The sequence below is a fragment of the Fusarium oxysporum genome, chromosome I, assembly GCF_013085055.1.
Source record: "Fusarium oxysporum Fo47 chromosome I, complete sequence".
NCBI classification, from domain to species: domain Eukaryota; kingdom Fungi; phylum Ascomycota; class Sordariomycetes; order Hypocreales; family Nectriaceae; genus Fusarium; species Fusarium oxysporum.
This window is the reverse complement of record NC_072840.1, coordinates 2,093,418-2,113,743: the sequence shown is the minus strand read 5'-3', so window position 1 is coordinate 2,113,743 and position 20,326 is coordinate 2,093,418. Positions and strand designations below refer to the sequence as shown.

General features: G+C 49.7%; 10 protein-coding genes across 10 annotated transcripts; 5 read left to right on the top strand and 5 right to left on the bottom strand.

Annotated features, from left to right (window-relative positions):
• The first annotated feature begins 61 nt into the window (after nt 1-61).
• On the top strand, nt 62-622 carry FOBCDRAFT_2453 (ribosomal protein L36-domain-containing protein). Its single transcript, XM_031181351.3, has 2 exons — nt 62-331; nt 402-622. Exons 1-2 carry the CDS (start codon nt 122-124, stop codon nt 489-491), a joined length of 300 nt encoding a protein of 99 aa, XP_031042119.2. The 5' UTR covers nt 62-121; the 3' UTR covers nt 492-622.
• On the bottom strand, nt 560-1,298 carry FOBCDRAFT_2447 (uncharacterized protein). Its single transcript, XM_031181347.3, has 3 exons — nt 1,062-1,298; nt 855-995; nt 560-802 (listed from the first exon to the last, which is right to left on the bottom strand). The coding sequence occupies exons 1-3, from the start codon at nt 1,152-1,154 to the stop codon at nt 728-730; spliced, it is 309 nt and encodes a 102-aa protein (XP_031042118.1). The 5' UTR covers nt 1,155-1,298; the 3' UTR covers nt 560-727.
• A 153-nt stretch (nt 1,299-1,451) lies between these two features.
• On the top strand, nt 1,452-2,389 carry FOBCDRAFT_283423 (acyl-CoA N-acyltransferase; the record flags this gene model as incomplete). The annotated part of the gene is made up of 3 exons (XM_059611636.1): nt 1,452-1,582; nt 1,629-1,967; nt 2,091-2,389. The coding sequence occupies 3 exons, from the start codon at nt 1,452-1,454 to the stop codon at nt 2,359-2,361; spliced, it is 741 nt and encodes a 246-aa protein (XP_059463805.1). The 3' UTR covers nt 2,362-2,389.
• A 980-nt stretch (nt 2,390-3,369) lies between these two features.
• On the top strand, nt 3,370-4,593 carry FOBCDRAFT_210897 (PLAC8 family-domain-containing protein). Its single transcript, XM_031181342.3, has 3 exons — nt 3,370-3,625; nt 3,683-3,797; nt 3,852-4,593. Exons 1-3 carry the CDS (start codon nt 3,511-3,513, stop codon nt 4,213-4,215), a joined length of 594 nt encoding a protein of 197 aa, XP_031042110.2. The 5' UTR covers nt 3,370-3,510; the 3' UTR covers nt 4,216-4,593.
• A 350-nt stretch (nt 4,594-4,943) lies between these two features.
• Nucleotides 4,944-7,258, bottom strand: FOBCDRAFT_210895 (IMP dehydrogenase/GMP reductase). Its single transcript, XM_031181340.3, has 3 exons — nt 6,598-7,258; nt 5,457-6,402; nt 4,944-5,405 (listed from the first exon to the last, which is right to left on the bottom strand). The coding sequence occupies exons 1-3, from the start codon at nt 7,064-7,066 to the stop codon at nt 5,213-5,215; spliced, it is 1,608 nt and encodes a 535-aa protein (XP_031042108.2). The 5' UTR covers nt 7,067-7,258; the 3' UTR covers nt 4,944-5,212.
• Nucleotides 7,259-7,400: 142 nt separating this feature from the next.
• Nucleotides 7,401-10,706, bottom strand: FOBCDRAFT_210893 (glycoside hydrolase superfamily). Its single transcript, XM_031181336.3, has 6 exons — nt 9,873-10,706; nt 9,603-9,801; nt 9,345-9,558; nt 8,281-9,291; nt 7,838-8,230; nt 7,401-7,786 (listed from the first exon to the last, which is right to left on the bottom strand). The coding sequence occupies exons 1-6, from the start codon at nt 10,523-10,525 to the stop codon at nt 7,578-7,580; spliced, it is 2,679 nt and encodes an 892-aa protein (XP_031042104.2). The 5' UTR covers nt 10,526-10,706; the 3' UTR covers nt 7,401-7,577.
• Nucleotides 10,707-10,915: 209 nt separating this feature from the next.
• FOBCDRAFT_2424 (Metalloenzyme, LuxS/M16 peptidase-like protein) lies at nt 10,916-12,791 on the top strand. The gene is made up of 5 exons (XM_031181334.3): nt 10,916-11,118; nt 11,194-11,319; nt 11,370-11,447; nt 11,498-12,183; nt 12,234-12,791. Exons 1-5 carry the CDS (start codon nt 10,972-10,974, stop codon nt 12,619-12,621), a joined length of 1,425 nt encoding a protein of 474 aa, XP_031042102.1. The 5' UTR covers nt 10,916-10,971; the 3' UTR covers nt 12,622-12,791.
• Nucleotide 12,792: 1 nt separating this feature from the next.
• FOBCDRAFT_2421 (transcription initiation factor IID, 31kD subunit-domain-containing protein) lies at nt 12,793-13,875 on the bottom strand. Its single transcript, XM_031181333.3, has one exon. It carries the CDS (start codon nt 13,651-13,653, stop codon nt 12,892-12,894), a length of 762 nt encoding a protein of 253 aa, XP_031042101.2. The 5' UTR covers nt 13,654-13,875; the 3' UTR covers nt 12,793-12,891.
• Nucleotides 13,876-14,309: 434 nt separating this feature from the next.
• On the top strand, nt 14,310-17,160 carry FOBCDRAFT_151547 (histidinol dehydrogenase-domain-containing protein). Its single transcript, XM_031181332.3, has 2 exons — nt 14,310-16,788; nt 16,842-17,160. The coding sequence occupies exons 1-2, from the start codon at nt 14,421-14,423 to the stop codon at nt 17,033-17,035; spliced, it is 2,562 nt and encodes an 853-aa protein (XP_031042100.2). The 5' UTR covers nt 14,310-14,420; the 3' UTR covers nt 17,036-17,160.
• Nucleotides 17,161-17,502: 342 nt separating this feature from the next.
• Nucleotides 17,503-19,901, bottom strand: FOBCDRAFT_235264 (Lipin/Ned1/Smp2-domain-containing protein; the record flags this gene model as incomplete). The annotated part of the gene is made up of 2 exons (XM_054702738.2): nt 17,503-19,391; nt 19,442-19,901. 2 exons carry the CDS (start codon nt 19,899-19,901, stop codon nt 17,503-17,505), a joined length of 2,349 nt encoding a protein of 782 aa, XP_054558713.2.
• Nucleotides 19,902-20,326: the final 425 nt, after the last annotated feature.

Genomic DNA, 20,326 nt, shown 5'->3' with positions numbered 1-20,326 from the left:
TGGATTCTGGGGTGAGTTTATCCACACGTGATTCGACGATTCGGCACTCGAAAGCAAACCTCAACTGTTCAAGGATAGAACCTTTCTCTGACCAGAGTCGTCCGCCTCAGAATCAACCACGATGGCTTCATTTCTTCGCGCCTTCTCGCTATCAGTGAGATCATTGACCCCAAGCAATGCCATGGGCGCTTTTGCGACTCGCGCCAACTGGTCGCTTTTTGCCAGCCCCTCAACGACGCCCATCTCTCGAGCACTCGGAAACGGTTTGATGCAACAGACTCGCGGCATGAAGGTTCACAGTTCGGTAAAGAAGCGATGCGAGCACTGCAAGGTAAGAGAGGGCAGCCAGAAACTCGGCTTCAGGTCAAGGACCAGAGCCGGGCAGAACTGATACTCGATAGGTTGTCCGACGGAAAGCCGGCAAGCGACATAACGGATACTTGTATATCATCTGCAAGGCGAACCCTCGACACAAGCAACGACAAGGTTAATTCCGAATGACGAGATACGGGAGAATATGTACGATATGTGTGAACGAACTGCGAATCGGACATTGCTAGACGGGGCGACGGGAAGCATTGCGCATGATAGAACGAACGAAACACTGGGCGATTCTTTCAGCGAGAAGCCTTGAATAAACATTCTCTGGAACTTGAGAAAAAGACGACAGCGCTGGGACTGGAACTGTTCGTCATGTACAACTACATCTACATTTACAACTGCTGCGCTACATACCATCGATATACCTCTCCATGCCTTCCCATTCCGTCTTTCCAACTGAGAGGAGATACCGAACGTGTGACTTGGAGAGAACAGTCAGTAATTGGGTCGAGAAGCGAGTGAGGGAAACATACAGCGTCTGTTACGTTGCGACGCCGTTCAAATTCGTCCCGGGCGTATTTTCGAGACTCAGCTCTTGTTGTAGGATCAGCGATCTTTTTTGTCCCGCGGAGAATAGTGCGGTAGAAAGCCAAAACTCGGCCTCTTTGAATGAACTAGATACGATTCTATCAGTATTTGACATCATGAACTTGTATCAGACCCGAGAGTGTAGATCATACCTGGTCGAGACTTAATGTTGGCTTGAGACGAGAACCGCCTGGTCGGGTGGCATAGCCACGTCTAAATGTCAGCAAACGAATGCTGAGGGCCATTCCGCCAACTTCTACCTCGTTAAATGAGGAATAGTGAATTTTGACATTCCTTTGAAGTTGAGATATTGATGATAAAAAGCTTCAAACGTTGCTTTCTCATCATGTCGGACGAACCTCGGCTATCTAGAGGGTATGGTCTTTCCGGTTCATCATCCCTTCATGTTGTTAGTGGAAAGTGACCAGGTTTGACAGAGACAGGTATATTACCATTCTCATTGGAGTTTTACCATTTCGATATCTTCATCCTTTCTTCTTCATCAATATTGTCTATTTGCATCAAAACCTCACATCAAAACTATGACAGATACAAATGGCACAAAAGAACCAAGGAGATTGGTTGGAAGAAGACGGCAACGACCAGAAAACCCAATTGAGACGGCCAATAAGATCGAAGACGATGAGTTTCTTACGCAATATGTGAAGCCAAGGTTAGTTTACGTTTATTAACTGTCAGACAAATCTAGTTATAACAAGCGTTGCATCTAGCAGTGAGGGTTGGTCAGAATGGAAACACCCACAAAATGAAGCAACCTATACCATGAGCCTCATACGCCCTACTTGCATGAGCGATGGAGACCTGGAGGCATGTTATACCTTGGTAGAAGAAACAAGCGGCGAAGATTATCGCACTTCATCTCTCGGCTGGCATCCGGCCACTAAGAAGAAGGAGATGCGGTCTCCAGATCTTCGTTACATCCTTGTGAAAGACAGCAAGGACCACATAAAAGGCTTTGCATCTTTTATGCCAACATTCGAGAACCATGAGCCGGTCGTTTACTGCTATGAGATACATCTGAAGCCAGAGCTACAAGGGTGAGTCAGCCAAGATGACCGTTCCTGATACCATCCGCATTTCAACGGGGATTCGTCTATCATGCAGGAGTGTACCATATATAGAACACGGATGGCCGTTGAGCTAGCTGACATCCAATAAAGGACAGGTCTCGGCAAGAAGCTTATGGGCTACTTCACGGACGTCGCGGAGAACATACCTTCAGTTGAAAAGGCCATGCTCACGTGTTTTGTCAGAAACAAATCTGCCCTCAAGTTCTACGAGAAGCTAGGATTCTCGAAAGATGATTACTCACCGAGGGAGCGAAAACTACGAGGAGGAAAGGTGGTGATACCCGATTATGTGATACTCAGTCGACAAACAACCTCTAAGAGAGTCGAGGCTTCGCGGGCGCACGAGCCTGGACTTCGATGAGAAAGGCTATAGATACAAGCAAACACGGACTTTGTGTCGAATTATCGTTGCAATTGGTAACCCCAAATATGATTGTAGAGTGGTGCAAAGGAAACGTGACTGCAATCCGTTTCTACACCAAGCGGCTGCGGCCGCACGTAGTAATACGAGCTGGTTTGCAACCGCAACGAGATAAAAATCCGACTGGGCATTTTTCATGTCGATTTACATGTTCAGGCCCGCTTCAGCCGCAAATACCAAGCATTGCATTGCCCCATCTTCGATGAGACGCTATCACTCTGGATGTTCCAGCTTTTAAAGGGATGTCCACGTCTTTCTAAGAATATCACCGTGGAATGATCTTCGCAGTGGTGGCCGAACTTTGTCAGTCTGACCTATTGAAGCCCAAGCTGAGAGCTGTCCTCAACACCCTTTTGACTCTGACTGGGCAAGACTGGACACGACCGTGAGAGCTACCCAATTCAAGACTGATGGCCTCATGATGAGCGGTTCAACTAACCAGCTTGGGCGGCATTAATCTTCTGCAACTGCAAAGATCCCTTCACCAAGGCTGACACGCTGGGGGGGCCCAGGACCTTTTTGCTAGCACACTCCACTACCACACATCAACCATGTCAGCCCTAGGACGCTAGTCAGAAGCCGTGGCTGAACTACCTTTTCTAGGAAGCAGCTCTACCGTGAAGCACCGCACTTGGAAAGTATTCTGCTTGCCGGGTTTGTCCAGTCCAGAGTTGTACAAGTTGCACAGCCAGCTTGTGAGACATAGCGTAGGTGCCAATGCGGTAGCTGCATGCAACCAAGGGATGATTTTCCATCATGTTTCTGAGCTCGAGGCGTCAGACGGCTTCTAGCTAGGCTCCCCTGTTGCCTGTCCTGTCGTTGAAATGAAGGGCGACCTAGCTAACGTGGAGGCTTAGAGCTGAAGCTCTGAGAGGAGAGGGCTTGCTTGTGATACGCCAGTCTGAAACGAAAGGCGAGCACCGTGCCGAGACTGTTGATTGTCCGTACGAGTTTCTCTCATAAGGCGCCGTTGCCGTCCTCTTGGCCGTTGTTCTTCTTCCTCCTTCAACCCACACTCTTTCTTCTTGGCTCAAATTCTGTTCAACTACAAATCAATTACTTGGTCAATTGACTCACGCATCATTCACAATGGCCCAGCAGTACTCTCAGGGACCTAATGTCCAGAACCAGGAATGGCAGAACAACCTCTGCAATTGCTCGCCCTGCGACTCTTGCCTGCTCGGCACTTTCTGCCCCTGCATCCGTATGTGATCTGTGTCACAAATTGATTGCAATTGGAAGACTGACAAACTCGTCATAGTCTTGGGTAAAACCGCCGATCGTATGAGAGACCCTACTATGCAGACTGCCGATACCTGCAACAGCGATGCTCTTATATTCTGCGCGATCAACTGCGTGACTGGCTGTGGTTGGATGTAAGATGATTACCGGAGTCTTGTTCAAACCATCAACTAATACGCGGCTCCTAGTTACTCCATGATGAAGCGTGGTGAAATCCGGGAGCGATTCGGCATCAAGGGCAGTGGCATGAACGACTGCTGCGTCAGTTACTGGTGCCTTTGCTGTGCTCTTATCCAGCAGGACAACGAAGTCAAGTCTCGTCTTTCACAGGGGCCTATCACCCAGGGCTACCAAGCTCAGAAGGAGGGTATGCACATGCCGACATCTCCTCCTGCTCAGCAGCAGCAATATCATGATCAGAAGCCCAACCCTCAGCAGCAGGCCCCTCATCCCGATTATCAGCTTCCTCAGCACGGTTACCAGTCTCCTCAGCCTCAGGGGTCCTACCCTCCACCTCAGCAGACTTACAACCCTCAGCAGCCCCAGTATTAGGCCATTCGACCAGGGAGTGTACAGCAAGACGGAGCCTCACACCGATATGGCACCACAAAAAGAAAGAAATACATGTGAAGGGGGCGATCAGAGAAATATCTGGCATGTGAATTGACTTTGAGCGCGGACGGGTACGCGCCAACGGATTATACCTATATACCCAGTGACGAAGACGGTCATTTCTTATTTATATTATATTTATTTCGATGTATTATTTGCTTCAATGAATAATCTACTGTTCACCTTTCAGTTACATATGAAAGCGTCACACTTCTTCTTCCATTCTCTTTTGAATTGCCTAGTTCGGCGAAGGAAAACGAAATGGAGAATCAGCAGATAATATTAATGAAACTCTAAAAAGAAAAAAAAAACCTTCACGCTTCAGCTCGAGAGACCCTTGCAAGCTATCATTTATGATTCCACTTGACCTTCCCCTTCGAGGCATGGTTTTGTTTCGCTATGTAATGATGCTTCCCGGGATTACGGTCTGTGCACTTTGATATTTCGGCGATTTCCATGTTACAGAGCTATTCCGATGCTCGGAATCACAGCTTGTGAGATCAGAGTGCGGATTATCAGATATAAGCCATACTAAGCGATACTTGAGAATTTACTGGTACAATCGCTCAATGATATATACACTTACGGACTGGTGCTGACGTTAATCTCCCCTTCTGATCCTCGCAAGATGTATCACAATTCGGACAGACCGGCAGCACTTCAGTATCCTGGGGGTATCAATAAAAATTTCATTCATGATCTCTGTCCCTGTCGTTTTTTTCAGACTGACAGCAAAACGCCCACGCCGCACCTCTATAGTGGTTGGACAAACGCCTATTCAGATCTACGGTTATAGAGGCCCTTTACCCTCAACCCAAATCAAACCCTTCTGAATCTTGTGCCCAAATCCCCAATGCAATTGAATGCATATAAACAAACCAGTCCATTTTTCCGTATCCCTTTCCATCATCCCATCATTTTTTCCAAACATATATCATTACGCATAAAGCTTCTTCTCATAAGACTCCATGTTGACGTTGCCCTCCAACTGGGCGCTGGCTGTTCGAAGCTCGAAGCGCAGCTCACCAGCCTCGGCACTCTCGTGCATAGTCTTAAGGCTGGTCATACCACTGTCCTGGAGAGAGTGCTTGAGACCAGCAGCGAGATAGGGAACAAACTTGTTGATCGAACTATTGCATGTTAGCATTCACGGTTCCATTTGGCTTCGGGTTGTGACTTACCCTCGGTGAGCAACAGCGCCAGAAACACCCTGAGCAACCAGGACGCTATCACCCTCAGAAAAGTAACGGGCAGTACCAGCATTGCTCTTCTGGCTGTCCTTACCACCGTTGCCGGCCTTCTTGTCCTGCATAGCATCGATACTTCCCATGCCTCGGTAAGCCTTGACGAGCTTACCCTCGCGGGAGACGAAAGAGGTGCCGGGAGACTCAGTGGTACCAGCCAAGAGACCACCCATCATGATGGTAGAAGCACCCAGAGCAAGGCCCTTGACGATGTGGCCAACGTTCTGGATACCACCATCGGCGATACAAGGAACACCGAAGCGGGCAGCGAACCGGCTGACGCTGTAGACAGCGGCAGCCTGAGGACGGCCGACAGCCATAACCTCCTGAGTGATACAGGCAGAACCACTGCCCATACCGATTCGGAGACCGTCGACACCAGCAGCGATCAGAGAAGCAGCCTGCTCTCGAGTCACGACGTTTCCGCCAATGACGTCGACACCAGGGAACTCACTCTTCACCCACTTGATCATCTCAATCTGATACATGCTGTTACCCTGAGAGCTGTCAAGGATAACGATGTCAAGGCCAGCGTCAACCAGCTTCTTGAGGCGAAGCTTGTCCTCGGGGCGAGTGCCAATGGCAGCAGCGCAGAGGAGCTGCTTGCTGTCGGGAAGCTTGGAGGCATTGGGGAAGTGCTGGTTCTTGGTCAAATCGGAGCGAGAGATCATAGAGACCAGGTTGAAGTCCTTGTCGACGATGGGCAGCTTGCCCTTCTTGGACTTGGAAAGACTCTTGTTGGCTTCGAGGAGAGTGACGTGCTCGGGAGCAGTGACAAGGTCAGTAACCATGACATTGGAGACGGGCTGGTCAAGGTCCTCCTCGAACTGGAGGTCTCGGTTGGTAACAATACCAAGCAGCTTGGAACCAAGCTTGCCGTCGGCTAAATTTTTTCTTGTCAGCCCAATATTCTTGTGCGGGGCAATGCGACCATAGATGACAAAACAACGAGTTGTGGTGATTGATCATAGTAAATAAAGTCCCCATGACAATAGTCTATACGGTGGAACGAAAGTTATATAAAAGGGTGTATAATCATGCAATCTTGTGAGAGGTGAGAATGCTGTATAACACTTACCAGTGACTGGGAAACCACCGAAACCCCACTTCTCCTTCAAAGCTTTGGCCTCACCAACAGTGGTGTTGCGATCAATGACGATAGGGTCGAGGATGAAACCGTTCTCGTATCGCTTGACCTTGCGGACCATATCGGCCTGAGCCTCAGGAGAGCAGTTGTGGTGAATAACACCAAGACCACCCTGGAGAGCCATGTGGATAGCCATCTCGTGCTCTGTGACAGTGTCCATGGGAGACGAGACGAAGGGAGTCTTGAGGGTGATGCGCTTGGTGATGGGCGCATCGAGAGTGACCTCAGAGGCAGCGAAGCCAATGTAGCCGGGTAGAAGCAGGAAGTCATTGTAGGTAAGACCACCGTGCTTGGTTGTGTCCATAAGCTCGTGGATGTCGAGGCCATCCTTCTGCTTGTACTCCTTCAGCACCTCGAGGGCTGTGGTGTAGTCAAGGACTGAGGCAGACATGGCTGGCATATAAAAGAGTATATGACGAGAAGAATGGAAATGTGAGGTCGAAGGCGAGTTGAGTCGATAAGCAAGCTCTGGCCTTTAGTATCGACTGCTAAGATTGATAGAACGCTTCTTCCCGAAAGAAAGAAAAGAGAAAAGAATTGGTGGTGCTGCTTCAAAAACTTTTTTATGGGACGCGGGACCCTGTAAGGTGAGGGGCAACTTGGAGGGGCAGTTGCTTCTCTGAATGGATGAACTTGGTCAAGGCTCGCGAGACAGGTGGGGCCATCCTCTTTTTTTCCTTCGAAGCTCTGCTAGTTTTTCTTGCCGAGATCGCTAAAATTAATAAGCTCTTTATCACCACTTTGAAATTGATTTACCCTGCAGCTGTGGTGTTGAAGTCTTATTATGGATAAACTGCACTTGTTTGCGAACTTGTATGGCTTATGATAATGAATAAGCTAAGTGTTTATTGGGTTTGGCAAGTTGTGCTTCAGTCCTGAGTATGTGTGAGTTGTCAATCGTGACAGACCCTTCACAAACTGAAGTAGACCTTGACTTCAACGTCATTTCCCCATCGAGTTTCAAGACCCAATTCCTTCCAGGCTTTTCCAATGTCGATCTCAAGTACGCGAGTATCAACCTTAGAAATGGCCACGGTATGCAAGGGTATCACCTTTTCTTGAACCGTGATCAGGAAATCACCTTCGATCGTCAAAGAAGGGAGCGTAGAGACAAAGATCCCTAAATATTGTTAGATTTTAGTCATCGTGAAGAAACAGTAATACTTCTTACCTAGGATGCCAAATGCTTTAACTCGCGTATCAATCAAAGCACGGCCATTCTCTCGCTCTTGAACATCGCTCATGAGGATTGCTGCTGCGCCAGCCATCTTGCCCAGCAGGCCCAAATTCGAGATCACGACATTGCCATGTTTCTTGCTGGATAGGCGAGTTAGAGGAAAGGCGGAGAGAATATCATACCCTCTGACAGGCAATGAGATAGTAAATAGTGACTCTGGGCTCTCGACCTTGGTAGGATGAGAAACCTTGCCCGTGGTATGAGCACGAACCACATATTCAAGATCGTGAACCACGCCTGGGAACGCTGAAAGGGAAACCAATTCAGTCAATGGCCGAGAGGAGATATTGAAAATGGCCATAATAGGGCTTCCGGTATGTGAGGCTCCTGAATCATGATTAGTACACACTACTCACCTCCCTCTAGATAATTCTCACCATGATAGCTTCCAACCTTGAGGAGTAAATCATCGTCGTATCCGATATAAGGGTCAACGGCCTTTCCTAAAGAGCTTGGCCGGAATATGACAGTCTTACCCCGCGGGGTGTGACCACTCATTTGCTCAATAAGATCCATGTCATGCTCACCGGGAACATCAGTGATATAAATTGGACCTCCGCTCACACATCTGGCCGCAGCATGAAATCCAGAATACTCATGTACAGTTTGGAACATATCCCAATCCGGAAGAACATTTAGATGCTGCATGAAAATAGCATTGTGCGCATTTGTCCACACGTGCCAGGGATGTGAAGCAGGAATCTCAGGGAAGAAGTCGTCAGAGTTTCGTACAAGAATTGTAGGCCGATTGGTTGGCATCTGCGAGTGGAAGAGTGCCTCCGGGAACTGCGACATACATGATATCGCCTTGGCACTGAAGTGACGAAGTGTCGAGATGGTCCACGCATCGAGGTACGTATTGATCAGATCTCGGCGAGGGGAGGCTTCAATCCACGTATCGATCATGAACTGCGCGTCCGTCTTAACAGCATCGATACCGGCATCCGAAAGGAATCGATAAAAGTCATCATAGAATCGATTCACATCTTCTTGTGCGATCACCGTCATCTTCCCACCCAACGGAAGGTTTCGGCGGTCAGCATCTTCCCGTGTCACTTCGATAGTCTTGTATGTCTTGGCAAGCTTGCCGTCAGGGGCAATGCCACCCCAGTAGCCCAGGAGGGCATGCCAAACAGCAATGTGTTGGATATGTGGATGGTTCTGTCGAATATGAGATATGGTGGATTTCAAGCCTTTGGGAAATGCCTTGGGCTCCGCTTCAAAATCATTCCAGCCATATTGAAACTGGCTGGGGCCGCGATAATCGATCGACTGCCAGTTGTCATCAATGATGAGACTCGATACTTGGATGTTGTGCTCAGAAAGCTTATCAAGAGCGTCAAATATTTTCTGGTCTGTCAGTCGTTGCCCCAGAGCGTTCCATGTGCCTGTGAATCATTAGTTCGTGGTCCTTCGAAGTTGACCATACTCAAGAACACACAGAAACCCAGTCCATCAAACCAGTATTCTAGCCACTCTGGTTTGAAGTCATTCTTCAATGCGGATAACTCCTGTGACCACTCATCGCTGGCCTTCTTTGTTCCCGCAACCATATCTCGAGCATGATACATCACAGATGCAATGGTGCAGTCGAAATCGTCTCCAACCGAAACAAGAATAACGGCCTTTTCTTCGGAGAGACCGTCATTTCGGATCTGAATTGTCAGATATTGCAGGAAGCTGTATCAGACACACTTACATGAACTTGAAGCTTTCCATTGGGCTCGCTTCGAAATACTGGCAAGACATGACTGACACCGCCGACGGCAAGGAACACTAGGTTTTGACCTTGGGGGCTTAAGAAGCAACAGAGAATGGCATCTTTATCGAGGTTAAATTGAGAGTGCCCATGGCGAGGTGCAAGCCACGGTGACCATAGTCTGACAAGAGAAAACCATCTATGTCCGGTCAGATAACATGGTCGCTACTGGATTTTCGGTACGTCGTCGTGTCACTCAGCTGAACTTACCTGACAAAAGAGCCCCAGGGAGTACCGACACTGATGTCTCTGTACGTAGATTCATCGCCATTTGCAGCTGGAATGACTGCTTCGAGTGACCAGAGTGAAGTTCTAGGTGATTGACTCAAACGTGGCTTGACACTCCAGTCTTGAGAGTTAAGATCAGGAATTAAATCAGAGAGATCACTAGAAGAAATCCTGTTAGAAGCATTGACAATCAAGCCGTCATTGAGGCCCTGTTCATTGCGGATCCATCTCCAGTCTGCATCAGGACTATGTCGAAACTTGAGAGTGAATTGCACAGATGCTGTAAATGAGAAGGAAGACGTGAAATAGAATCGTGCCATAGAATCATCCAGTACTTGGAGAGTCTGAGGAACTCCAGTCTCTGTGATGGAGGCTACCTCCAAGTCCTTCCAATCTGAGCCGTCTACTGAGTGCCATACTGAGGCTTCCCATGGCTCATTGGCACGGAACTTGGGTATCTCAAGGACAGCCGTCAAAGTGACCTTTGTACCCTGGATAGGTGTTACTTTCCCGAGAGGCGGGAAGCTTTGCAAAACAACCTTCATGTCTTCAGCAACAGGCGGCGGCGAAGGCTTCTGTTTGGCGATGTAAATTGCCTGGAAGACATCGCCAAAGTTGTAATTGTCAGAAGGCATCGCAGTGAAATGAGAACAAGAGGAGCAGACTTGATTGAAATAGGTTTATTTAGCCAATTGACTGAGAAATTCAGACTTCTCATGTATGAAATTTAGTGAATATTTTAAACGTATGAATCAAGGTAACCGACATAAAATCACATCAACAAGTTTGGTGTTGTGTGACGATGTTCGTGTTTACAAGGCATTGTCACAGAAGCTCACGAAAACGGACAGGCGTTGGATTATAGTGGAGTTCCAGTGGAGTTGGGAGTGGTTAGTAATGAACGCCTCTCATTGGCTCCGGTCTTGGTTTCGAGTCGTTCTGATTCGGGGACGGCCGGAATGACTAAGCCTTCCGCCTCATTGCTCAGGCTGCAAATTATCTCAGTAAAGCTTCTAGCCGAGCCAGATCGAAAGATTTCATCAAACCACTCAATTCAGCGTCGACCCTCCAAACCTGCGTCATGGCGTCCCGGAGACTGGCTTTGAACCTCTCGCGAGGTCTGCGAAACCGTGCTGGTCTTTCGGCCGCCGCTCCTTTCACACGAGGCTTTGCCACTCCCTCTACCGTCGGCAAGACTCAGACTTCGACTCTTAAGAATGGATTGACTGTGAGCATCATCATCCGAGGTCAATTGGCCTCGACAACCACTTGGGAATGGCTTCCTGACACGCCCTTCTGATAGGTCGCTACCGAGCACTCGCCCTTTGCGCAAACGTCGACCGTCGGTGTCTGGATCGATGCCGGTTCCCGGGCTGAGACTGACGAGACCAACGGTACCGCCCACTTCCTTGAGCATCTCGCTTTCAAGGTTCGACAACCCATCAATTGGCCGAGACCAATCGTTAACAATGAAATCAGGGTACCGCCAAGCGAACTCAGCAGCAATTGGAGTTGGAGATTGAGAACATGGGTGGTCACCTGAACGCCTACACTTCGGTCAGTCGGATGAAGGGATACGGGATTGACTGATGCTAACGACCGTCCAGCGCGAGAACACCGTCTACTTTGCCAAGGCTTTCAACTCTGATGTTCCCCAGTGTGTCGATATCCTCTCCGATATTCTCCAGAACTCCAAGCTCGAGGAGTCCGCCATCGAGCGTGAGCGCGACGTTATTCTCCGAGAGTCCGAGGAGGTTGAGAAGCAGGTTGAGGAGGTTGTTTTTGATCACCTCCACGCTACCGCTTTCCAGCACCAGCCCCTTGGCCGCACCATCCTTGGCCCTCGACAGAACATCCGCGACATCACCCGAAAAGAGCTCACCGACTATATCAAGAACAACTACACTGCTGACCGTATGGTTCTCGTTGGTGCCGGTGGCATCCCTCACGAGCAGCTCGTCGAGCTCGCTGAGAAGCACTTCTCCGGTCTTCCCTCAAGTGCTCCCCAGACCAGCGCCTACCTTGCCTCCAAGCAAAAGGCTGACTTCATGGGCTCTGACGTCCGTGTCCGAGACGATGGCATGCCTACTGCTAACATTGCTCTCGCTGTTGAGGGTGTCAGCTGGAACTCCGAGGACTACTTCACTGCCCTCGTTGCTCAGGCTATTGTTGGCAACTACGACAAGGCTGTTGGCCAGGCTCCCCACCAGGGCAGCAAGCTCAGCGGCTGGGTCCACAAGCACGACCTTGCTAACAGTTTCATGAGCTTCTCCACCAGCTACAACGACACTGGGTAGGTCTTGATGTCATGCCATGAATTTTGAGGTAACTAACTTGCCATAGTCTCTGGGGTATCTACCTTGTTTCCGACAAGCCTGACCGAGTTGACGACCTTGTCCATTTCGCTATCCGTGAGTGGATGCGCCTCTGCACCAACGTCAGCGCCGCCGAGACCGAGCGTGCCAAGGCTCAGCTCAAGGCCTCCATCCTCCTGTCCCTCGACGGCACCACAGCCGTTGCTGAGGACATTGGCCGACAGCTCGTCACCACCGGCCGCCGCATGGCCCCTAACGAGATTGAGCGAAAGATTGATGCTATCACCGAGAAGGATATCATGGACTTCGCCAACCGAAAACTTTGGGACCGGGATATTGCTGTTAGCGCTGTGGGAACTATCGAGGGTCTCTTCGACTACCAGAGACTTCGCAACACCATGAAGCCCAAGTTTTAAGGTGGGAGAGGGCTGATGGGATTGTGAAAATCGAAATAAGGGTATAGAGTGTATGAGATACCGTTTACAGGCCTAGTGTACCATAAGATTTCCTCTGTTCATGCTAGGTAACACGGAGTTGTGATAATTGTGTCTTGACTGTACTGCCATCCGTAGCTAATTGCAATTTTGTCATATCGCGTCTGTAGTGCTTCTGAGGTAGCGTCTATGATCTCCCTTGAATTAGAATATATTGTGTCATGATCATTGATTAGATGAGAAGATGGACACCTAGCCCTCCTCTGCCATCTCCTCGTCGACATCCTCACCAAACATATCCTCGACTGTCCCACCCTCAACTCCATCTCCGCCAATATCTTCAGGCTCGGGACCCTCAATACCCTCCATGGCATCACCCCCTTGATCCTCTTCCTCATCGTCCTCTTCATCCCATACATCCTTCAGTCCCCAACTTGTGCCACTCAGTACGAACCGTTCGCTTGGTAGTCGCACACCCCATTCACTGGGCACAATTTTAGGCAGTGCCACCTTGTTGCGTTCGCGCGCAAGTTCTTGCATGTAGTCTTTGCTAATTCCCCCACCTGCGTTTCCTCCGCGGAACTGATAGCTGAGTCGCGCAGCAATGGCGAGCTTAACGGCATTGGCTGTGACTGCAGCGTCGCCTGCAGGTGCTGAGATTGCTCCAGCGTTTGCTGATGGCTTAGAACCGGCCTGTGTGACATATGGGTCGCCGGAAAGATGTAGCGCATCGCTGAGAACAGATGAGGTATGACGGTAGGCGAAGTCGAGAAGGAGGAGGGGAACGCGTGGCTCGTAAGCGGTGACGCCTTGCGATGTGAGAAGTAGTTCGATAAGCCTTGAGTCGCGCGGTCGAGGGGCGGTTGTTGATGGCGCAGGAGGAGGTGCGTTCTGTGAGGCCGCAGCAGCAGGTTGGCTAGAAGAGGTCGCAGTGGTTTGTGTGTTTGGTACTGTTTGCGAAGTGCCTGCCGATGAGGCGGGAACCCCGTTTGTTTGCGGTTGACTTGATGACATCTTGATCGATGCTGCAATGCTTCGTAATAGGTATCTCGGATGCGACTGTCTGTGAAAGCCTCAAGGCGATATCACGCGAAGCATTCGAGTTCGTGTTTGGCAAGGCTGAGAGACGCCCGTACTATGAATGAGTGAAGTTGACAAAATACAATTGATGTATGTGAATGAGAGTGCTTTGATAGTTGGGAAAAATGCAGTAAAAGTTAACGTTCCAAGTCAAGAGCTTATTGAAACTCGAATTATTTCCTTTGCGACGGTGAAGTCGCATGCCGCGTCCTTTAGCCGGAGGTTTCGATAATCCGAGACGTGATCTGGTAACGATGGGTGCACAGACCACACCTTAAATTCTTGTGCACTCATTGCGATGAAAGAGCTTTCCTAAAGAACAAAGTCATGAGAGTGACAGGATCAAAATAACCTTATAATAATGGTCTAGATGGCAGAATAGTAATCCTAACTGAGTTAGTCTTGAGGCCGTTACTGGATATGACGTGAAAACGGCAGGAACTCTTGAATCACACTTTCTTTCCTCATTATCATATGTCTAAGGTAGGTAGGTGGCCACTGGCGGAAGGAAAGAACGATGGAGGGGCAATGAGTAAAGAGTGCCCCACCATTTGTCGCCGATGCAGGAGGACTCATAGTCATCACCTCAACTTTTTCGTCGGGCGATCGATCTTCACTCATGAACAACTCGATTTAACAACCTCCATGCTAAGCTTTCGACTATAATCGACAGCAATTGATTCATCTGGTTCATTACAAACATGGAGACGACTCTACCGCTGCCATTCTTGGTGAGCATTGGCAGCCCCAATGGCCAGGCTACCAATGATGGCCTCACTCGTCAAGAGATTGCCCTTCTGGGAGCTCCTTTCTATGAGACAGCTTCTAAGGATTGGGGTCGCCCTAGTGCCGGAACCAATGCTCACATGGATGCCACAAGTTTAAGTAACCCAGATGATGTGATTGCGTTGCTCGATGGCGGGGTTCGAACGGTTTTTGTTGCTTCGGACTCCTACTCAGAGTATACAGAATATGGCGCAAGAGTCATTCCCACTGTTTCTTCCCTTGACATTTCCACAGCTTCCGAAAATGGTCTATTGGTAAAGGATTTCGACATTTCATCCAGCGACGTCGACAAGTTTGTTGAGGAAGCATCAGCCAAGAAGATCAAGAGCCTTTACATTAAGCCAGCTCCCAAGACCGATATCGAAAAGTTCATCGAAATTGCCAAGAAGGCCAATGCAATCCCTATCATCCCTTCTACAGGGTTGACGACCGACAAGAACGATTCGAGTCGACTATTGTTATCTAAGATTATCGCATCATACTGGAAATCCGATCGATCTGACGGCCTTATCCCTACTGTGGTAACCGATGATGCCGGGATCGCGTTGGGTCTCGCCTATACCAGCGAGGAGAGTATTCTGGAGGCTCTTAGGACACAAACCGGAGTTTACCAGAGTCGCAAACGTGGTCTTTGGGTGAAGGGACTTACTTCTGGTGACACTCAGGAACTGTTGCGAATTGGTCTCGACTGTGACAACGACACTCTCAAATTCGTGGTCAATCAGAAGGGCCGTTTCTGCCACCTCCAGCAGTTTGGTTGCTTTGGAGACCTCAACGGCATCTCAGCACTTGAACAGACACTCAAGTCTCGCAAGGAGTCTGCTCCCGAGGGTTCTTACACGGCCCGCTTATTCTCCGATGAGAAGCTTCTGCGAGCAAAGATCATGGAGGAGGCAGAGGAGCTCTGCGATGGCAAGACCAAAGAGAACATCGCTTTTGAAGCTGCTGATTTGATCTATTTTGCTTTAACTAAGGCTGTTGGCGCAGGTGTTAGCCTCGCAGACATTGAGGCTAACCTGGACGCCAAGAGCTTGAAGGTCAAGCGTAGAACAGGCAATGCCAAGGGCAAGTGGGCAGAGAAGGAGGGTATCAAGACCGATGCAGCCCCTGTGGAGCCCTCACAGTCCGCGGTTGAGAAGCCAGCTGATGGGCGTATTGCTATGGAGCGAGTTGATGCCTCAAAGATCTCCGATGCCGATCTCGTAGAGAAGCTCAAGAGACCTTCTCAAAAATCCCCTGACGCCATCTTGAAGATTATTCAGCCTATCATCGAGGAGGTGCGAACTGGTGGCGACAAGGCTGTCTTGTCTTACACCCACAAGTTTGAGAAGGCCACTTCGTTGACATCGCCTGTGCTGAAGGCTCCCTTCCCCAAGGAGCTTATGGATATCTCGCCTGAGACCATTGAAGCTATTGACGTCTCTTTTGAGAATATCCGAAAGTTCCACTCTGCACAGCAGGAGGAGAAGTCTCTCCAGGTTGAGACTATGCCTGGCATTGTCTGCAGCCGCTTCTCGAGACCTATTGAGCGAGTCGGTCTCTACATTCCTGGTGGAACCGCTGTTCTTCCCAGTACTGCTCTGATGCTTGGAGTTCCAGCTATGGTGGCTGGTTGCCAGAAGATTGTATTTGCCTCACCTCCCAGATCTGATGGCCGCATTACCCCTGAGATTGTATACGTCGCTCACAAGGTTGGCGCTGAGAGCATTGTCCTGGCTGGTGGTGCTCAGGCTGTTGCCGCCTTAGCTTATGGTACGGAGAGCGTCACCAAGGTTGACAAGATTCTTGGACCTGGTAACCAATTTGTGACTGCGGCCAAGATGCACGTCAGCAACGACACCAATGCTGGTTGCGGTATTGATATGCCTGCTGGACCCTCTGAAGTTCTTGTTGTTGCTGACAAGGATGCCAACCCTGCTTTTGTTGCCTCCGATCTTCTCTCTCAAGCCGAGCACGGTGTTGATAGTCAGGTTATCCTGCTTGCTGTTGGCCTAAGTGAGCAGGAGCTCCAGGCTATTGAAGATGAAGTTCACAAACAGGCCCTTGCCCTTCCTCGTGTCGATATCGTCCGAGGATCTATCGCTCACTCGGTCACTGTTCAGGTCAAGGACATTGAAGAGGCCATGCGCATCAGCAACGAGTACGCCCCTGAACATCTCATCCTTCAAATCAAGGATGCCGAGAAAGCTGTTGATCAAGTCATGAACGCTGGCAGTGTGTTTGTTGGTCACTGGACCCCTGAGAGTGTTGGCGACTACTCTGCTGGTGTCAACCACTCTTTGCGTAAGTTCTCCCATTAGCTTGTGGTATACGATTGATGCTAACAAGTTTCACAGCTACTTATGGCTTCGCCAAGCAATACTCTGGTGTCAACTTGGGCTCATTCCAGAAGCACATTACCAGCTCCAACCTTACTGCTGAAGGTCTCAAGAATGTTGGTACCGCCGTCATGCAACTGGCTAAGGTCGAGGAGCTTGAGGCTCATAGAAGGGCTGTGGAGATCCGACTTAACTATTTGAAGCAACAGTAGTAGACTGGAACAGACAAAAAGGGAAAAGGGCGTATGTAGATAACAGATGGGTTTTCTTTAGGATAGGGGCGCGGACTTGGGACTAGATGTTGTTTCAATATGCACAAGCTTGACAGACCACGGGTGCTTAAGAATAAAATGCAGCTTGCTCAAGTAGTATTTCTAGCCTGTTAAACAACAAAAGCTTTTGTCTGTCAGAATGCCATGATGTAATCACTACAAGCACAATGAAATGCTCAACGCCACGCTATGCCTCAATATGTAAAAACCCTTTCTTCTCAGTTCACCTTTATCCATCTCCTCTTATTCGTTCAGATAAAACTCTCGCCATCCATGTCTATGAAAAACAACCCATAAACACTCTAAAAAGAAACGCCTTTGAATTCGTTATACCTTACTGCCTGTTGGGAGCAGCAGCAACAGCCTCGGTGGCCTGTTCGTGATACTTAGCTTTCCTTCACTTCACTTCATTTCTCAATGGTGAGATGACCAACCCCTGTTATGTGTTGGGCGAGAACGTCCTCCTTAAGCTGACCTTGACGCCGTTGTCCAATGGGAGCAGCATCAGGGGTTCCGTCGCCCTCGTCTTCATCTTGACGGCCTTCCTCGCCATCTTCGTAAATCTCATCTTCATCGTCCTCGTCGTAAGCTTCTTTCAAGTCGCGTGTCATAGACGCCTTGAGTCGCTCTTCGTCGACGCTACCGCCCAAGACACTTGCGGCTTCGGCAAACTCATCCATAGATGCTCGAGAGATGTAACTATCGGCAAGCCCTTCACCGATCTCGTCCACATCTTCATCTATTTCGCCATCCTCATCGTCATACTCCTCTTCATCATCACCATACTCGCTGGTAGGTCCTCCTGGGCCGTCCTCGTCATCGTCATCATCACTCTCGCTTGCTGAAAAGTCAGCCATGGCAAGAGGATCATCTCTCCAGTACGTGAAATCCGTGTACTCCTCGCCGCCACCTTTTACCAGTGTGCTCACGGGAGGGAAGTAATGGTCAACGACTTCGTTGATATTCACGTAGCTCATCTTGAGCTTGTTGAGTGTCAGTAGATCAAGTGACACTTCAGAGTTGGAATTGATGGTGAAAATGCGGTTTCGAGGGACATCGACGGTCCGGTAAGAGATTTGATCGGTCAAACGATTTCCGTAACCAGCATAAAAGGGATGACGATCTGGGCCGTATAAGTTTCGAATATCTCGAAGAGTTGCCATCTTGAAGATGTGGGGTTTGCGAAGGTAAACCTCTCGCCTCAATGCAGCCATGGTTCTATCGGGCGACAGGATCGTAGGTCCGGGCGGCATCCTGTAGCCATCCTGAACGATACCCGCCAGGTAGGCTCTTGTAGTGTCTGATTGTCCAACGGATCGACTGGTAAGGTACATGATATTATAACCATTGGCGGAAATATCGCTGTACAACTTAGCCACACCTGAGTGAGTCCAGTCACGACCAATCATGTTCAACACGTGGCCAAGGGCATCCGACTTGGTAATGGTACCGTCAATGTCTGAGATGACAACAGGCGTCTCATGTCTCCAGAGGTACATGTTTGCTTTGCAGGTAGCTCGGTTGACAGTGAAAGCCATCGAGTTCGCGCCTGGCTGAAGCTTCAGATCCTTGAGCTGCTGACTAGTCAATCGCAAGGTCTTGGCGTAATTCCTGTTGGGATCTCCTGCATGGCCCGACGAGCTCGGCGGGGTGCGGGGAGGAGTTTGCAAGTCCATAGGACCAGCATCGGACTCGGCTCTTCGATGCAATAGAATAGGAGAAGCAGTTGCATCGCTGCTGTCACTCTGATAACCGGGATCAGAAATAGCATCGGCTGCAGTAGCCCTACGGTGCGACTGCAAAGACGCCTCGATAGTCTTGTTCATAGCAGCCTGCTTGGCCTCCTCACTGCTGTAAATCCATAGGTTTCCCTGCTCATCGAAGCCAATGAGTGCGCCGATGTCATAGTTACCATCCAACTCTTCGGAAAGAATCTGGCGAGCCAGAATCTCAGCCCGAAGAATGTCCTCCTCGTTTCCCTTGAACCCATTCATGTCCAGCATCAAATCACCGCTGTCTGTGACCTTTGTGGGTATGCTTGCGGCAGAGAGTCCCTTAGACAAGGCCCTTGCACGTTCGAGTGCCTCGCCCGGTGCCAGAGGCGGAGGACTAGAGGATCGTTCAGAAGCAACATGCTCATCGTCATCGGCGGAACTGTTTCCGTCTAGACCTCGGCTTCTAGCACTGGCACGGAGAATATCGTCACTATGTGGTCGGGGCACCCTTGAAGACCAGTCGCCGGACGCTGGGCGGGCGCTGGATAACTCTGGAGAAGTCGAAAGAGGGGTGATCAAGCCTGCTCCAGTGTTAACCTATGTTTGATGGAAGAGGACAGCTTATGCCTACCATTGTCATTGTCTTTCTTATAGAGCACGGACGGGAGCGGTCGTCGCAGCTTGGACTCTGTAGCGTCAAGCTCGAACGCTTCTGGCTCCTGCAAACCAGATTCTGACTGTTCCGGGTTGAGCGGTGGACTGCTCGCAGGACTGGAAGCGGGGGAAACGAGCGGCGATGTCTGCAGCGACTGTGGGATCCTGTCTGTAGTCTCGAAGACGAAGAAGGCCTCGCCGCCTTCGCCGAGTTTCATGGAATAGCTTTGTTTGACGCCATTGACCTTGAATTCGACTTTCTTATCCGACGGCCTCAGGAGAGAGAACTTTCCGAATCGGACATGGAACGGCGAGCAGACTAGAGTGCCATCTTCGTGTTCGACGACAATGACATCAATAGCACCACTGAGAGTCGCGGGGTTGATTGAATTCCAGGCTGTCGAGACCGACTCGCTGAGGCCGCGCACGTATTGCATCTTGCCTCTTACGGCAGAGAACGTCGTATGGAAGAGATTTTTCTGTTGCCGGTGTTGATCGCGAGTTGGAGAAGCTGGAGCGGCTTGTCGCGGGGGATATAAGACGACGATCTGAAGGGCTCAATGACACTGAGAAGCTCCCAAAAGGAAACGAAACAGCAGCAGGTGACAAGAGCCCGGGGCCCTAAAAGAAGTTTATCTGAATACGGAGGGGAAACTTAAGCGTAAGGCGATTCAAAGGTATGCAGTCGAAATTCTAAGGTGAGTTAGACAGAGCAGAAAAGATGGAATGGAATGTGAAATGTTGGGGGAGTAGGTGCAGGTACAAATTGGTTTGAGGCGGGTTGAGCGCAAGGCAATGGACAACGGAGGTACCGAGTACAAAGAGACGCTTGCTGTGGTTGAGCGGGCTTGGCCTGGTCACT

Coding starts and splice junctions, on each gene's coding strand:
- FOBCDRAFT_210897 (XM_031181342.3), top strand. CDS start 3,511: ATGGCCCAGCAGTACTCTCAGGGACCTAATGTCCAGAACCAGGAATGG. Junction 3,626..3,682: donor CACTTTCTGCCCCTGCATCC/GTATGTGATCTG, acceptor AACTCGTCATAG/TCTTGGGTAAAACCGCCGAT. Junction 3,798..3,851: donor GTGACTGGCTGTGGTTGGAT/GTAAGATGATTA, acceptor CGCGGCTCCTAG/TTACTCCATGATGAAGCGTG.
- FOBCDRAFT_210893 (XM_031181336.3), bottom strand. CDS start 10,525: ATGCCTTCTGACAATTACAACTTTGGCGATGTCTTCCAGGCAATTTAC. Junction 9,559..9,602: donor ATGGAAAGCTTCAAGTTCAT/GTAAGTGTGTCT, acceptor CTGACAATTCAG/ATCCGAAATGACGGTCTCTC. Junction 9,292..9,344: donor GTTTGATGGACTGGGTTTCT/GTGTGTTCTTGA, acceptor AATGATTCACAG/GCACATGGAACGCTCTGGGG.
- FOBCDRAFT_2453 (XM_031181351.3), top strand. CDS start 122: ATGGCTTCATTTCTTCGCGCCTTCTCGCTATCAGTGAGATCATTGACC. Junction 332..401: donor AGCGATGCGAGCACTGCAAG/GTAAGAGAGGGC, acceptor GATACTCGATAG/GTTGTCCGACGGAAAGCCGG.
- FOBCDRAFT_151547 (XM_031181332.3), top strand. CDS start 14,421: ATGGAGACGACTCTACCGCTGCCATTCTTGGTGAGCATTGGCAGCCCC. Junction 16,789..16,841: donor TGGTGTCAACCACTCTTTGC/GTAAGTTCTCCC, acceptor CAAGTTTCACAG/CTACTTATGGCTTCGCCAAG.
- FOBCDRAFT_2424 (XM_031181334.3), top strand. CDS start 10,972: ATGGCGTCCCGGAGACTGGCTTTGAACCTCTCGCGAGGTCTGCGAAAC. Junction 11,119..11,193: donor CTCTTAAGAATGGATTGACT/GTGAGCATCATC, acceptor CCCTTCTGATAG/GTCGCTACCGAGCACTCGCC. Junction 11,320..11,369: donor TTGAGCATCTCGCTTTCAAG/GTTCGACAACCC, acceptor CAATGAAATCAG/GGTACCGCCAAGCGAACTCA.
- FOBCDRAFT_2447 (XM_031181347.3), bottom strand. CDS start 1,154: ATGGCCCTCAGCATTCGTTTGCTGACATTTAGACGTGGCTATGCCACC. Junction 996..1,061: donor CAACATTAAGTCTCGACCAG/GTATGATCTACA, acceptor AATCGTATCTAG/TTCATTCAAAGAGGCCGAGT. Junction 803..854: donor GTCGCAACGTAACAGACGCT/GTATGTTTCCCT, acceptor GTTCTCTCCAAG/TCACACGTTCGGTATCTCCT.
- FOBCDRAFT_2421 (XM_031181333.3), bottom strand. CDS start 13,653: ATGTCATCAAGTCAACCGCAAACAAACGGGGTTCCCGCCTCATCGGCA.
- FOBCDRAFT_210895 (XM_031181340.3), bottom strand. CDS start 7,066: ATGCCAGCCATGTCTGCCTCAGTCCTTGACTACACCACAGCCCTCGAG. Junction 6,403..6,597: donor CGGTGGTTTCCCAGTCACTG/GTAAGTGTTATA, acceptor GAAAAAATTTAG/CCGACGGCAAGCTTGGTTCC. Junction 5,406..5,456: donor GGCGCTGTTGCTCACCGAGG/GTAAGTCACAAC, acceptor AACATGCAATAG/TTCGATCAACAAGTTTGTTC.